The following is a 16,190-nucleotide window of genomic DNA, read 5'->3' on the forward strand; positions in this document are numbered from 1 at the left end:
AGGTTTTATAGCCTGAAAGAAGCAGTCTGGTAAGTCTAGAGTGGTTAGCAGTCTAGAGTGGTTAGGCCCTGGAACGGGCTGCCCAGGGAGGTTGTGGATGCCCCGTCCTTGGACGTGTTTAAGGCCAGGTTGGACGGGGTCCTGGGCAACCTGATCTGAATGTGTATGTTTGGTGGCCCTGCTAGGCAGGGGGGTTGGAACTACATGATCCTTGGGGTCCCTTCCAACCCGGGTGATTCTGTGATTCTGTGATTCTGTAATCAAGTGTGGGTCCTTACACAGATGAGCGCAGGAACTATACTCGTACCTCCTGCTTCAAACTCATCATCTGTAACTGAGCTTCATAGAAAGCAACATCTAGTCTAAGCCAAAAGGCTTCAGAGAAATCTACCTCCTAAAAAAAGCACAACTTAAAGCTAACTACATTCACTAAACAAATGAGTCACTTAAAACACTGACTCTATCTTAAGCATTCAGACAAATCATTTTCTCAGGCTTTTTGCACTCAGGACTGGAGTGCAGATGAACAAGCCCTTACTACCAGAGGTCCTCCTGAAAGCTACCAAGTCACTCCTTAATCTATAGAGTGTGATGCATATAGTCACCTTACTGGATTGTTCTGCAGGCAGCAGACGCACCACTAGTCTCATTGCAAGCTGGGAGAATTTGGATACTCAGCGACAGCAGTTTGTAGCTGTATAAGTCCATGTTAGCAGCAGATTCAAAGATGAAACTGTCTTCCAGTATAATTGATTACCAGACTTTAATATAATCAAAGCAAAGGTGGAAGTGAGTGTTTCCTGTTGCAAACGAAGCTACAGCATTGCCACTGTGGCTTGTACTGCAAAGCAATAACAAAGGCTGTGAGAGAACCAAGATAAAATCTACAGTGGTTTGGTTTCAGATAAGGCCTTATAACGAATATATATAATCCGGGACCAGAAGCAACAATAGGCTCTTAGTATCCATGTGCAACAATATTTTATGTGCAACTGTATGGGAACTGTGGAGTCACCTGAGACAAGGACCGAGTCAGCCCTGGAAGCACAGGTGAAGGCAATTCAGCTGTGTGACCAGAAGGGGTGGAGCCTGGCTGCACCTCTCCTACAACTCATTTAAGGGCTGACTGCCACTGCAGGGAGATCTCTGGTTGGAGATTCCTCCTTTTGGAGTTTTCTACTGCCAGCCTAGGATGCAGGTAAGCATTTCATTTTTGATTGTCTCTTTCCACCATGATAAACCTGTAAAATACCATCTTAACTATGCTGCTCTTCTAACTGTACATTTGTTAATTGCACAGCAACAAAAAAGAAAATGCTTCAGTGAAATCTTACCCTTCTGTCCCTTAATTCTGGTGTCAAGAGACTTTCCCTAAGCATGCAGTTCTCCGTATCTCTGAAATCCTCCATAAGTGCCTGGCATGTATCCCATCACAGACACACCCAGCCCCTACTCCTGTCTTGATAATCACAGTGCCAGACTTCATGCAACCTTCTTCCTTTATGCTCTTCCCTCACCTTCCTCATATCTCTTCTCTCTGAAAGGGTGCAAACATCTGGATTGCCTTTTTATTGTGTGATAAATCTCACCCTGCATCTTGGGTTCATTTTCTGAAAGTTTTGAATGGTGTTTTGGAAATGCTGTTGGACAATAGGAGCTCTTTGAACTCTGGCCAGCTGGACGGGGCTCCTTGTATTGCAGCTGACATGCAGGCTTTGGCGGCCTTTCTCGACTCTTTCCTCTTTTCTTCACAGCATTTGAATTGTCCTCAAACTTTATTTTTGGAGAGGGCAGTTCATTTTTGAATCTTTTCATCATTATATTATTATTAATTATGGTTATAACTATTTTGCTTTCTGCTGGCATTCCTGGGTGGATCTCTCCTCTCCTCTCTCTTAATGTCTTGGGTAAGACTACCTTGGCTGCAACTAGCTCAAGCAGTGACTCAGAATCCCTGGCCTGCTCCCAGGAGAGATGCAAGAGTTTTTGCCAGTTAGTTTATAAAGAGGCCATCGTTTTCCTCAGCTACTCTCTCACTCAGCACAGCTGAGTTGGGTGGAAAAGCTCAGTGCTGCGGTTCCAGTGAGTCCATCCCAGCCCATGGCTGTCCCTGAGGCGTGACAGAGCAGAGCCCTGCTCCCTCCAGATGCAACCAGGGCAGCTTCTGAGACAGGCAGTGGGATTCTCCATCGAATGGAGTTCTGTCCCATGGGGTCACTGCACTCAGCTTCTCCATCCCCAAGGCCCTGGAGAAACAAAGCTAAGTAAGGCATGTGGGCAGGATGAGGCATCATGAGGGAGGGAATACTGTCTGCAATTGTCAGCTATTACCTAATGGCTTGTCATGCAGCTACCCACATCTCTTGAGTCAGAGCCGGGAACAGCATTCTCTGACCAGGTCCCTTGCATAGCTAGGTTTGAGGTTTCCTGGCAGCATGGTTGCACGGTAAATAGAGAAGTCTCACCTTCACCCTCTGCATATCATTGCCCTTTCCTGCCATGCAGGAGTAGGGGGTTACTCTGTTTGTGAAGGGAGAGGGGAGGAACTGACATCACCTGTTGCTTTTTGCTCCCACGAAGCAAAGGGAAGAATAAGTCTTGGGTCAAATAAAATTATTCCACCAGCAAGCAGCTGGAGGGGGTGGTCTGAAAGCCTCCCTCTTCCTGCCGTTGCTGAAGGCTGAGACAAATTCTGGGCTGAGCTGCAACTGAAGAACTAAAGCTGCACCCCAAGAACAAAGGCAGGGGTGTCCCCTTCTCTCCAGCTGTGGCATAGTGTGAAGCACAGCTGGATCCCTCTGCAGGGCTGTCTGTCTCCAGCTGACAGGCTGGCTGGGATTGGCCTCTGCACTACACCAGCCGGGTGGCATCACTCTTTCAGCTGGAGGAATGAAAACTGCCTGAGATGCTCTTGAGGGTTGGCCAGGAAAAGTCCACAAATAGCAACAGGAAATCAAAATGCCCGCTCCAGACTTGCACCCGATTTGAGGCCATCCAGAGCAAGGAGAGTAATCAAATGCTGGGTGATGGAGATTACATCATGCTGTGGATAAACCTGCCAGCCCATCCAGCTGGGGCCATGCCAACAGGCCCAGATGGCTCAGGAATGCTAACTGCATAGCTACCTCTCTCTTGTCTTTGCTTTTTCTTTCCTCTCTCTTTCCCTATTCTTCCATCCCTCCTGGCCTCTTTCCTCTTCCCTTTCCCAGGATAAGTAAATAAATGCTCTGGCAGCTCTACAGAATCCAATTTCACTGAATGTCAGAAAGGCATCTGAGTCCAGAGGATGGGCATTACTCAGGACATGGTCTCTGTACCCACAGATACCTGGGCTGCTGGGCAACCTTCCCATGCTCCCCTGGAGCGTGACACACACAGGAACACTGAGCAATGAGCTTTGCTGCTGTTCTACTACTGCATGTCCCAGCTGCATGCAGCTGCTACTGACTGCACTGATGGGGGCAGCTGTCACAGCTGCTAGCTGCCACCCTGCTACTAATTAGTGACAAAAAAGCCAGTGCTGCACCCTCTGCTCTGTCCCCAGAGCTGACCAGGCCAGTGTCTCCTCCTTGTCTGTCTACCGGTGTGATAAGAACAGGGCTAGAAGACATGTGAGGAAAGAATTAAAGGTGTGCTCTTTGTCTGAAAAGGCCTGCGGGCCACTTGCTCATTATTTAATGCTAATCCAGTGGTTGGGCTGCTGCCAAGTATCTTTGACAAGTCCTGAAGAGCAGGAGAGGTGTCAGAGAACAGGAGGGCGACCTTTCACATCGCTCTTCTGAGTGAACGGTGGTGATTCCAGCTTTAGGCAGCTCAGGCAGACTTAGTGTTGGGAAAAGGAGAAAGGAAAAGCACAGAACTGTGCACTGACCAGCAGGAGAGACAGAAAGGGACTGCCATGGGTCTTCAGTGCCCTGCTGGTGGACTGATAAAGCCATAGCACTCTGATGCTCTCGTTTGGTAACCTCCTTAGAAACCACCCACCTACTGGGAGTCTGGGGACTCAACATAGTCATGACAAGCTGCATCAGCCCCAGGGGGAAGTGGGGCTTTGCAGCTGAGCCAGGATCTAGTTGTTCAGTAGAGGATAAGCTATGAGTACAGCCCGTTCACTGAATGTATAAAGCACAAACTGTTTGGTTTTCAACATGGCCCAAAGAGGCCATGCCAGTAACAGCATGGGCCAAGTACTTCAGTTTAATCCTGATGCTGACTAACTTAGTCATTCACACTGACACAGAAAGATTACTCTGGATTAACCTGAAGTATCTGAGGTCAAAATCAGCCATGCACAGTCCATAGGGGAAATGAAAAGGAAAAGGGTGAAGGACAGCTGGGAGTTGCCAACCTGAAAATATTGCAAATACCACTAGCTGCAAACTAACTCACAGGGACTGACTTGGGAAGCAAAGCAATAGCTCCCACAGACCTATCCTGGCCAGTATCTGCTAGCAGCTTCTCATCACAGTCCAGCTTGTCATTAATTTGTGTCACCCGCTGATGGCACTGCACTGTGCTAGCAGGAATAAGGATGTGTTTTACTTTCTAAGCAGCAGAAGCTACGTTGCAACAAATAACACCCTAAAGATCATGTGCAAAGCAACTGGCAGAGCTGGGACTAACTCTCCCATTCCTGACAACCTCGTGTCCCAGTCACTGCACCACTATCCGCAAGTTTAAAAAAAAAAACAAACCAAGAGCAAACCCAGCATCATTCGATTGGCAATTCGCTATTTGTGGCTCAGCAGCACCTCATCAACTCACAGTCTGCACATTTGCTTGGAAAGAAGAGCCAGATTTCCAGCACTCCTGGGCAAAGAGCTCTCAGATCGAGAGACTGAAAAGGCTTTGAAAGAAACCTTCCATCAACAGCCTTAACAAATGTCAGCGCTAGCTTCCTCCTCCCCAGGCTGCCTGGCTTGCAGCCGTTCCCCAGGACAGCAGCAGGCTCAGCCAAAAGCACCTGCCTATCTCCTTCCTTCAGCTGCTACCAACCAATGGTGTTTACCTGGCATTAAGCCATCCTGGCATGCAGCAGTTAACAAGTTCACAAGGCAGAGCCCCGCACTGTGATAGAGACGTGTCCTCGGGCAGTAGTGCTCCCACCTGGGCTCGGCACCCTGAGAAGAAGCTGGTGTCCCTGTGACAGCAGGGCAGGGATGTGCAGCATGAGGAAATTCCTCTGGGCACTGGGTTGAGGAAGCTCACCTGCAGGGGGGATGCAGACGATCCAAGCACCAGTGCCCATAGCGCACGTTGCATCCAGCTCCCTCCTGTGTAACATATTTGGTAGCTGGCCCAAACCGTATTTCTCCTCCAACTTGGGCTGCCAGATTTTTCCCTGGGGAGACCTGATATTCTTGTTGCATGGGAACTCCTGACACAGCTAGCTGAGTGAACATGTTACTTTGTAGCTATTCCGGGAAAACTGATAAGGGAGTTTGGAGCAGGCTTCGCTAACTTGGGTCAGCCTGGCCAGCCTAAACAAACATTTTCCCCGATCAAGACAAAGTCACAGTGTCACGAAGCCAAAAGCAACTCTGCTGAGGTAGTCAAGGGTGAGTTTCCTGTGAAACAGGCTGAATGGCGATCGCAATGAATTACCTCATGTAAAGCATTACCTTAGATCCCTGAAGACGCCACTAATTCCAGCGCTGGTTTAAATTACATACTAGCTTCGGTGAGAATAGCCATGCACGTTGCTTCCATCCTGACCAAAGAATTTCTGCAGTCCTAGAGAGTGAGAAGATGAAATAGGATGTGCAACAGAAAGGAAGGTGTGAAAGAGTTTGTGGATATGTGCAGTTACAGCCTTCAGGAGACCTTGTTCTGGCTGAACAACATGACAAGATTCATGTCAAGCAGCTAGCACTTGGATACTGACCAGAGCAGCTCCAAAGGCAGACAGTCCTGGAGAGATTTAAGAAAAAGGAATAACAGGAGAGATGCAGAGATACAGAAGAGAAGGTGGATGAAGGAGCCAAAAAGGGACGGGTTAGAGGAGAAGGGCTGGGGTGTTCAAGTATGCTGAGGGGACTTCAGAAAAGGAAAACCTTAAAAAATGTGACCCTTCAGGAAATCAGAAGAAAGAATTGTTTTCTTGAGCAGCTGAGAGTCAGACAGGTGTAAGCACTGCACTGCTGATGTGGGCAGATAAAGCTTGCCTCTCAGCACGCTACCTGCAGCTCCCTGCTGCTCCAGCCTTGCCTTTGGCTCTTCACACACTTCCCACTGCTTCTGCTCTGAGGAGCAATGCAAACCTGCAGATACCAACCCAAGGAAACAGGGAGCTACTCACAGCTCAAGCTGGGCTCCAAAGGGAGGAAAGAGGAAGGGAAGAGCTCCTCACAAGCACCCATTGCCAAGCTGCTGGCCATTTCTTAGATGAGCTGTAACGGTACACTTCACCGCTCAGTTCTATCCATTCCCCTCTAACTGCAGCAAGGAGATCACCAAATGACTTCTGTGTCCTATTAGGTTTGCTGCAGTGCACTGTTTGCAAGAGGGCAAAGGGCATGATAACTTCAGCAGGTTGACTCATCCCTTCCCTAACATGAGCAGCACAAGTCTGTCTCGGGAATCACATCTTCATACCAAGCACAATCCTATCCCTGTGGCTATGAGAAGAGAGCCTATCATGTGGCCACCACAGAGACAGCTTCAGTGAGTGGAATGTTTCCATTACCTTCCTTTAACACTGATAATTTGCTAAAATAAGTACTATACTAAATGCTAACTAAATGCTACAGTCTTAAAACTTAAAGGGAAGTGCTGAGAAAAAAACAGAGTGAGCCCAGGGCTGGGACTTCCTCTGAAGAAACAGTGGAGAACACTGGAGAGGTGTCAACTGGCCATATTTTGAGTAGTGGGACTGCATTGGTGGCTGTGAAGTCACTCTTTCCAATACTGCCTTTTAAGGAGCTGCTTCAGTAAACTTCTTTCCTCTTATGTGGCCACAAGCCTGGCCCCTCTTCTCTTTGCTGTGCTCTTGAAGAGTGATAGAAGGCAGGCATCACTGAGAGATGTGCTCAGTCACCCCAGTTAAATCCAGCCATGCTTAGACACCTGTGCTTGTTCCAGAAGGAGGTCCAATGAGCCAGAAAATCATCTCAGAGGCTTTCTAGAGTCTGCTCCCTACAGACTGAGTCTTAATTTCCTCGTCTCCAGAAGTGGAATCTAAATGACTGCCTAACACCTGTGGGGACTAGGATCACCAGAGGGACATGGATGTAGCTGTGACTGGCTCAGCACCTCCCAGCTGGTGTCACTGACACCATCCCTAAGCAGAAGCACAGTAAGAACAAATATGCTCCCACCCCCTGCCAACATTTCCTTTGTTTGCTCTACTCTACTTCTCCAAAGCCCTTTCTGCTTTTCCCCACCAGGATGACAACTCTGTCCTCATGGATCCCTGCTGTGGATACATGCCTCCTGCATTCCAGCTCCGAGTTAGGTCTCTCCTAGCTCTGGCCTAGCTGCTCAGTTAAAGGATTCTCCCACTTTGGCAGAGATGAATGTTCTGGTCTGTGGATCCCCAGTGTGTGCTGCCAGCTGTTTATCTGTCCTACAGATAAACATGTTTTCTTCTGGAAGAGTATCTCAAATGTCTCTCAGTTTCTTCCTGGCATGGAAGGACATGCAGGTGATTCCCCCAGTCTCTGTGGAGGAAGTATTCACCTGGTCTTCCAAAGGAAGTTCAAATCCATTACCCTCTTTGTGGACATACATTTCCCGTTGATGACTGCAGTGATGATGCTGCAGGTTCAGATGCCTGTGAATGGTTGTGTCCAGTTGTGGTTTCACCCTTCCATGTGTACTCCTGCAGATGCAAGTCCAACTGTGTGACAGTGAGGAGCAGCATGGGCATGAAGTGGGGGAACTGTGAGACAGATCCAAAGAAACTAATGAAATGAGGAAAATCTGGGAATGATTACTTTGAGATTCATTTCCATCGGGCCAGGTCTGATAGCCCCGCCAGGCCTCTCTGTATCTGCGCTCCAGATCCCACAGGAAACTCTGACCAGCATGTTCCAAGCAAAACTTAAAGAAAAAAGTCCTGCCTTGCCCAGTACTTGGCTCGTCAGCCAAATCTTGACCAAATCTTACCGCAGGGAACAGAGGGCCAACATGCATTCTGCATGTGTTCCTATGCAGAACTACATCAGTCCCAGAGGCCCAGCCTCTGTTACAGCAAGGTCCTTCACTAGCATCAGGAAGGAGTGAGAGATGGATGACCACATCTGCTGAGCTCTCCGTCCTCGCTGTGTGCTGAGGTGGTGGGAGGGAGCTCGCACAGCATGAAACTCACTCAGGCCAAAGATCAGTCCAACACTAAGCACCACTTAAGTGCTATTTAAGTGCCTGTAGCAGGCATAAGAGGAACAGAAGAGTCTTCACAAGAGTGACGGTCATCCCTGGTGAACAGCCTGGGTTTATTTCCAAATTATGCTCCGCTTTTGAGCTGCACAGCACTGCTCTCATCCTGCTCACTCCCTACAGTCCTGCTGCTTCCCTCCTTTCTGTGGGCTGTGACAATACTGCAGAAGAGTAGACGGTAGGCACAGAACACAGTGTGTGCTCAAGGAGCAACCCAGAGGGACAAGTGGCTCTTCTCCCAGCAGGTACGCCTGTCAGCTTGCCCAGCAACCTCAGATCACACAACAAAGGAGCACGTTACTGTGCATTCCCCAGAGCAGCTGGGTGAATGCTACTGAGACAGCCTGAATTGCCATTTTGCAACTTCTAACAGTTGAGACCTCAACTAACATGTAAGTGATATTTCTGCCTTGATGCCTGTCCTTCAGAAAGAGACACAGAATATACTTTGAAAAGCACAGAGTCAAAATGGAGCTCTGTTTACATGAACATCCAATGTCCAAAGTCATCTTTGAGGGTATCTTTCATACCACAAAACACAGTGACATAAGGAATAAACAAACCTGCTGGGGTACTAGTTTAAAAGAAATGCCTCCCATTCTGCTGGTTTATTCTGGCTTCATTGTGCCACCAGTGTCCCAAACCCACTAGAACACAGTGGTGGATTTGACTCAGAAGATAATCTTTTGAAGAGTTTCACAACCCTGGTAAGAGCTGAAACAGTAAGAGCTCTGTGAGTGTGGCCATAAGACCGTAAACGAATGGATGGGTCCCAGCAGGAACAACCAGAAATGCTGGACTGGACAGGGGATGGGCAGGTGGAATTGATAAGCAAACAGTGTGTGACAGATGAGCCTTATTTATGGCAGGTCCTGTCTGGTGGAAAAAGATGAATAAAGTTCTTTCAGTTCAAGAGCAGGAGGCAGCCTCTTGAGCAAGCAGAGGCTGATAGTGTAGGCAGTCATTGTATGTGAGTCTGGTCAGCTAGATAAAGTAAAAAAAAAAAGCATTTCTTGTCCTTTGGAGATGTCCCCTCCACGTATAAAGCAGACACCACTCACCTTAGGATTTTCCAAACCAAACCATCACATAATCACAGCCTCATGCAGGTTGGGAGGGAGCTCAGGACAATTCTAATTGAACCCCTCCTCGGGACGGGGCCAACACTTAAGGTAGAGCGGGTTGCTTTGACCAGACAGGTCTTGGAAACCTCCAGGGCTGGAGATTCCACCACACCTCTGGGCAGCCTCTTCCTCTCCTGTGTCCTCACAGTGATAAATTGTTTCCTTATACTCAGTCTAAACCTTCCCTGTTCTGATTTACGAGCGCTGCCATGCACTTATGTAAAGAGCCTGGCTCCACCTTCTCAGCACGCTCCTCACAGGGCAGGCAGGCTGCTGCTGGGTCCCTGCATCCCCACATCCGTGCCTCAGCTTCCCTCCGTCCCTACTGTTTCACTCCTGCATTAGCTAGCAGCCCCCTATGCACTCTGCTGGCCCAGGGCCACCCAGGACTCCCAGCACTTCTTCCCTCCTCTCAGCCAGTGAATGCCAACTAACCGTCCCAGCACAGGAGCCGGTTCGTCCCAGGAGCAGCAGTCAGCATTACTTTGCTGCATGTCCTAAAGTTCCCGCTGAGCCATCCCTACAACCTGCCTGGGCTCCTCTGCATGCCAGCCCCCTCAGTTCAGACTTTGTTCCCTGCTTCAAGCACACAGAATTCTTTGAGGACACATCTACTAAGGACAGAGGTACTGTCCTTACTCCTTCCTTTCTTCTGTCCTTACTACAGTCACAACTTCAGATGAACAACGCAGAGAACCGTTTCTAAAGAAATGAGGTGATTTATAAGAGCCCAACGGCTCGACAAAAGCGAGTCGTTCAGGGCCACGTAATCCATGTGCCAAGGAGCACAGCCTCTGCACTGAGCATCATTCATCCTTTCTGCTTCTGTTCTGAATAGAAGGAATCATCCCAGAAGAAGTCTCACACAGGCATTTTATGGCCAAAATTCCTGGCTCTTCTAAGAAAAATACTTGCTGAACAATATCTGGAAAAGTTTGCCCATCTATGAAGCAAAGGCACTGGCAACTCTGCCAGCTATTGTGCACGGTGATGCACTGCACAGTTCTGTGTGAAAAGAACTCAGCACATCTCCAGCTCCTGGGAGGTTTGTTGGACTTAGCAGGAAAATGTCAGTGTATTCCTCCCTCCCGTGCTGTCATGCAGCAGGGGAACAAAGAGGCTGATGCACTATGTTCTGGTGCACGTATCAGCTACAGATTCAGTAGGTGGGAAGCAGCTACAGAATCTCCTCTGCTTATCTGGGAAGGGAAGGAATCTGCTGGACTCTCTCACTCCAGCAGAAGTTAGTGGTGCTGGCAGCAGGGGAGAAATCCACGCAGCGTTCCTTTTTCTAACTGCAAGCTGAGGACAGCAAGAGCAGAGCTGCCACACTGGCCGCTGCCTGCCCGTGGTCACAGCACACGGAAGCACACTGTCCTGGCAGGTGGCACCAGATGGCACTCTTACACAAAGGCTTCTTTTTCTCATGCTCTGTTTGCAGGCAAAAGTTGTGTTTGAACTACAAGGAGGGACCATCTATACAGGTAAGGGTTTTCCTGCCTTCTGCTTGCAGCCTGTGTTGCACAGAGGTCAAAGGACTGGTGCCAAGAGAGTATTATCACGGAGATAAGAGAATAAGCAGTCCTGGTACAAAGCACTCTAGGTTCAGAACAGCTGCACCCACAAGGGGTGCACAGCACACAGGGGAAGCACGAAGCTCTGACCCACTCGGAGCAGACAGGGCCTTGCACGGCTCCACTGCTGCCGCTCCCAGGCACGGCACTGCCTTGCAGTAGGAGCTGGTGAGGCCCCTGGGAGACAGGGCTGCCTGCGTAATCTCTTTCCCAGACTCAATGTGTCTCCACACCCCAGTGTGCTGCACTTCACATCTATGCAAATTCTGCATCTCCACTTTCTTCTCCACGTCAGAATCAGAGCAAAAGGCTTTGGCTATCTTCTGTGCAGCAGAGCAGAAGTTACCCAAGGGCTACAACCTTCCCCTTCCCACCTCCTGCAGCGGTGCTGTGGTGCTGGCATCCCCCATCGGGATGTCCTCGGGGATGCTCAGAGCTGTGCGGGAACAAGGAAGGATGCTCCCCATCTCACACCGACCACCACTGGAGCACTGGGGCCCCTCCTCTCCTGCCCCGGGATAGAGGGGCAGCAGATTTACATCAAGAGCTCACCGGAACAGCACAGCTCCCATCTCTCGGCAGGGCAGAGAGGGAGGGAGCTGCGGGGTTCGGGGCTCGCAGGGCTCCTCGGGGAGGCCGGGCAGCTTCCTCAGAGGTGAACAATGCCTCTTTGGTTCCTTGGGACTGGCAGCAGCTCTTTTTCCTAAGCCACTCTTCCTCTCGCTCTGCTCTCTAAAGCAAACCGTCCCAGCCCCAACGCCGGGACGGAGACGCTTTGTCTCCCCGGCGCTTCTCTGCCCAAGAAGTTGGGAGCAGCCGGGAGGGAGGACCCCGCGTCCCGTTGCCCCGCCGTGCTCCAGCGCTGCCCGATCCGAGCACCCCCGGCCGCGTTCCATCCGCCCCGCCCCGCACGTTTCTCCCGGAGGCCTGAGCGCGCCGTCAGGGCAAATAAGGCGGAAAAAAAGGAAAGCCGACCGAGAGCAGAGGGCTGGCAGCGGGCTCTCGGGGCGGGCACCCCGGGCTGGCCGCCGCCGGGCAGCGCCCCTTACCACATTGCTGAGGAAATCCGCCTCGCTGAAGTCGCCCAGGTCGAGGAAGCCGGGGCCGGCGGCGGGGAAGAGCCGCTCGGCGGCGAAGGGCTCCAGGATACTGTCCATGGTGCCCGCGGCACGGGGCTCCGCCGCTCCCCGGCCGGGCTCACAGCGGCGGCACGGTCCCGCCGCCCAACGGCCGGCGGTCCATGGATGGGGCGGCGGGGCCGGGTGGGAGCGGGCCGCCCGCGGGCAGGGGAGCGCCGGGGAGCGCCGCGCCGGTGCCCGCTCGGGGCAGCTGTCAGTGCCCCGCTGCGCTGGGGCCGGGCGGGCAGCGCCGGCGGCCGGCAGCGGCACGCCCCCGCCCCGTGCTGGGGAACCGCGGGCGGGACTTGGCGGGCCCACACCCCTTAAGGCAGCGCGGCGGCGGCGGCGGGCAGCGCTCCCCTTCCTTCGCTCCGGGCGGAGCCGCGCAGAGGGGTCCGAGAGCCCCTGGGGGCGGCGCGGTGCCCCACGTGGGCCCGGCTGTGCCGGCCGTTCGGTAACTAAGGAGTTGGGCACCGGTAAGAAGCTTCGGGAGGATTATGCGGCTTCGGATAAATGGGATTGTGCATCCCCATCCTCTGATCCTTACTCCAACCAGTACTTGGAAAACCACTTAGAATGATCGTGCAGAAGAAGCCTCGATGTGTCTTTGATCTGCCCCTGCGTCCGTGGCTCCATTCGATGGTCCCACTGATTCTTGGCGGTGGGTGGGTGGAGGAAGAAGTCAGGCAGCAGTGCTGTGCTGCTGGTAGAGACCCGTTGGGAAAGGCCTCGGCACAGACACTCAGGCCTGGCCAGGCCCCGGTGTTCCCCACACACAGCCATCACGGGCTCTGTGTCCCTGTGCGTCCCAGCACAGCCCTGGGCACACCTTGGCTGCTCTTCATATCACTGGCCGCACGCCGCTCCCGCACACAAAGGCCTTTATGCTCACGCGCACAATGGGCTCTTTCAGTTGCATTTACTTTTACCTTATGTTTCAGTCAAGTGTGAAGAGCCTCTGGGTGAAAGGGGTCAAAGACATAAATTCAGTCAGGATGGGGTTGTGCTGCTCTTCCCACGGCACATATTCTTACATATATGAAGGAGGAATGGTATTTGGAAACCATCTACACAGAATGGACACTGGGAACTCTCCCACGAGGGCCACTTGCTGCAGATGTTCTGGCTTTGAGGGGGACGCTCCCACCTCCTGTCCTGAGCTGAACACGGATATCACCTCTGTCACCATTATGTCTCAGCTGAGCACACATGGGAAGGCTCTCCTTAAATGCCAGAGGGATCAGGCCGCTGCAGTCTAAGGACAAGTGCACGCACCAGCATCTTTGGGGCATTCAGGCAGGTGCAGGATGACCACCATCATCTCTTCATTCCCATATTGTGGGGAAAAGTAGTAGCAGGCTTGCTCCTCAGCAAAAAAACTTCAGGTCAATTCACAGGAACCCCCTGGGGTTCCCCTGATGAGGTGCTGGGATGCAGCAATGCATCCCTTGTCAGAGCACCCTTTATGAGCACATCTTGTAGCTGCCTCTTGCCCACAGGTGGGGCTGATCCAGAGGCAGCCCAGGGTAGAGATGGCACCTGGCAGTGGCTCAGGCTCCTTTTCAGCCCAATTTGCCTCTGATTTTATACTTAGATTAGTTGCAATCTGATTGCAGCAGGAAACTGAAGCAGCAGCTGGGTGTGCTTTGACAGATAGAGTCTCAAACCAACAGCAGATAAGCTTTCCTGGCTGTAAGGCATTTAGTGCGGCAGATGCACGTGGATGACCAAGATGGCCTTATCACTGCTGATAAGAAAATGATCAACCTTAAGTTGATCCTAAGTTTTAGGAACCCAAGTTCCTAAAACAAAATCATCCACTCCGCTGTGCTCCTTGCCTTGCCGCGACCCGGGCACTACACAGCCTGCAAAGCCAAAGCTGCAAAGCTTTCTCCAGAGCGAGCCAGGAGGTTTCACAAATTCACAGATGAGTGTTTCTTGAGGAATGTGGGGTAAACTGTGTATGTCAGTGGTTTTCGCTTTGCTGCATGCATAGAGCTTTGCTACAGGAGGGGTTCTGGCTGGTGTCTTCACACAGAGTGCATGGTGAGGACAGGAACAGGACCTGATCGCATCCAGGATGAGGCAGAGCAATAATAGGCAGCCCTGCAGGACACAGAAGCTACAGACCCAGTACTCAGGCTGTGATTTCTTCATTTAGTTTCTGTGGGAACAATTTAAGACCTGTGAAAAAGTGATGGCACGAAGTGGAGTCTGGAAAAATCACCTTCTAGCAAGAGGCAACAGTTGAGAAAGGATTCATGGGTGCTGGAGCTGCCCCTTGCCCTCCGTCCCACAGCCCCTCCTCAGCCAGGAGATCGAGCTCTATTTGGGTTCCCTTCCAGCAGTGGATCCCAGTACTGCATCCTGCAGCTGCTCCTAGCCCTAGCCAGGTACCTGCACACTGCTGCTGCTGCTGCTGCTGCTGGGAATCACACCCAGCGCAGCCATCTGCAGCAGGGAACGGGTGTCTGTGACCCTGTTGTGGGGAAGTGCAGGGGAAGATGAAGAGCTTACTAATTGTGTTTGCATATGGTAGGCATACATGAATGCTGTAGTTTCTGTGAGCACCCTGGCGCTATGCAGGGAATGACAGGGATGCTACAGAGCTTGGTGCTGTAGTTATCCTTCCTGGGGTGGACTTGAGGCCCTTGGAGAGATCCCAGACTGCTATATGAGCCAGGAGTAGCAGGTGGGGACTGGAAGTTCAGGGCCTGGGAACAGGCAACAGGAGGCATTTGGGACACGTGAATGGCTGTGGGTGCTCACACCGTGGCACAGGACAGAACAGGACAGGCCCCAGTAGCAGCAGGCTGTGCTGGGAGCAAGGACAGCATCTCCACCCTGCCAGGGGTTAACAGTGAGCTCCGGATCCGGGAGCAGCCCACGGAGGAGAAAAGCACAACCCAGTAATTCAGGCACATCTCACTCCAGTTCAAATGACATTGTTTCAGTCCTGTCTGCCTCGCCCCTCAGTGGTAATTACAGACTTTCACAAATGGAGAATGAGGGACACGGCGGAGGAAGCCTTCATTACAGGCTTATCTCCCAGAGCAAAAGTGCGCCTGGCGTAATGTCTGGGGCACACTGCCAGGGTCGACCACCAAAGCAAAACGCTTCAATTTAGCACAAAAATAAAAGGGAGAGAAGTGTTAAGTGATTTGGGAAGATCAGAACCTCACAGAACTGGCTGCCAGGCTTGGGGAGAGCTCTGGAGGAGCTGGCAAGCTGCCCTGGTCTGAAGCGCTGTGGTTTACATCTCTTCCTTCCTTCCCTCCTTTCTTCCTCCCATCCTCCTCAGGCAAGCTTCATGGCCACTGGTGGTGGCACAAGGGTGCGCAGGAGGAGCAGGTCCCAGCAGGGAACCCAGAGCCTGCTCCTGCTGTGGAGATGGCACCTCGTTTCCACAGGACCCGGGGCTTGCATCAGGAAGGTCCTTCAGGCTGCAAGGCACTGTCCCCACACGGCTAACGGCAGGATGAGAGGGAGAGGAGACGGAAAGCCTTCAGTCTGATTGCTGTTAGGATGCTTCTGGGGATCGAATTTTAATTGTTCCTTCCCGCTGGGTGAGCGAGCACAGGAAGAGATTTACCTCCTGGCCTTTCCACTTGGGCATGTTGACATTTCCAGGCGGCAGTTTTCTCTGATGGAGCGCTTTGACGTCAGGTGGGCTGATTACAGCCTGCGGTGCCTCTGACTCATTTGGCGACGGCCTGCGTGGGGGACCTGGAACGTGCCTCTCTCTCTCTATCGCTTGTTACGGTCGGCTTTAAATAAATAAAGCCGAGCTCGGCTCACAACTTCGGGGAGACGCTGTGCTGCTCAGCCTGAAGCACTCATTGCCATGGCAACAGATGCAGAAATGTCGCTATGCAGCCAGCTCCCCTGCCCCGCTCCTGCCTGCCCTGAAGGGCCCAAACAGGAGCAGAGTGTGCCTGCGGGCAGCCACGCAGGGGAGAGCCTCCTCAGGGGGTCGGGAGTCCACTGCCCACATCTCT

The 16,190-nt window shown here is 51.8% G+C and overlaps 1 protein-coding gene across 3 annotated transcripts in view; it reads right to left on the bottom strand.

The window, feature by feature from the left end:
- The window catches only part of CREB3L1 (cAMP responsive element binding protein 3 like 1), a 43,080-nt gene extending 30,712 nt beyond the window's left edge, over positions 1–12,368 (bottom strand). The window contains exon 1 of one of the 3 annotated variants that reach the window (XM_048949101.1): positions 12,124–12,368. In XM_048949101.1, coding sequence (XP_048805058.1) covers positions 12,124–12,231 — 108 coding nt within the window. In that variant the 5' untranslated portion in view covers positions 12,232–12,368. The remainder of the gene's footprint in view (positions 1–12,123) is intronic. The other 2 variants (XM_048949100.1, XM_048949098.1) reach the window with 2 other exon arrangements.
- Positions 12,369–16,190: the final 3,822 nt, after the last annotated feature.

This window comes from Lagopus muta, chromosome 6 (assembly GCF_023343835.1).
Source record: "Lagopus muta isolate bLagMut1 chromosome 6, bLagMut1 primary, whole genome shotgun sequence".
NCBI lineage: Eukaryota > Metazoa > Chordata > Aves > Galliformes > Phasianidae > Lagopus > Lagopus muta.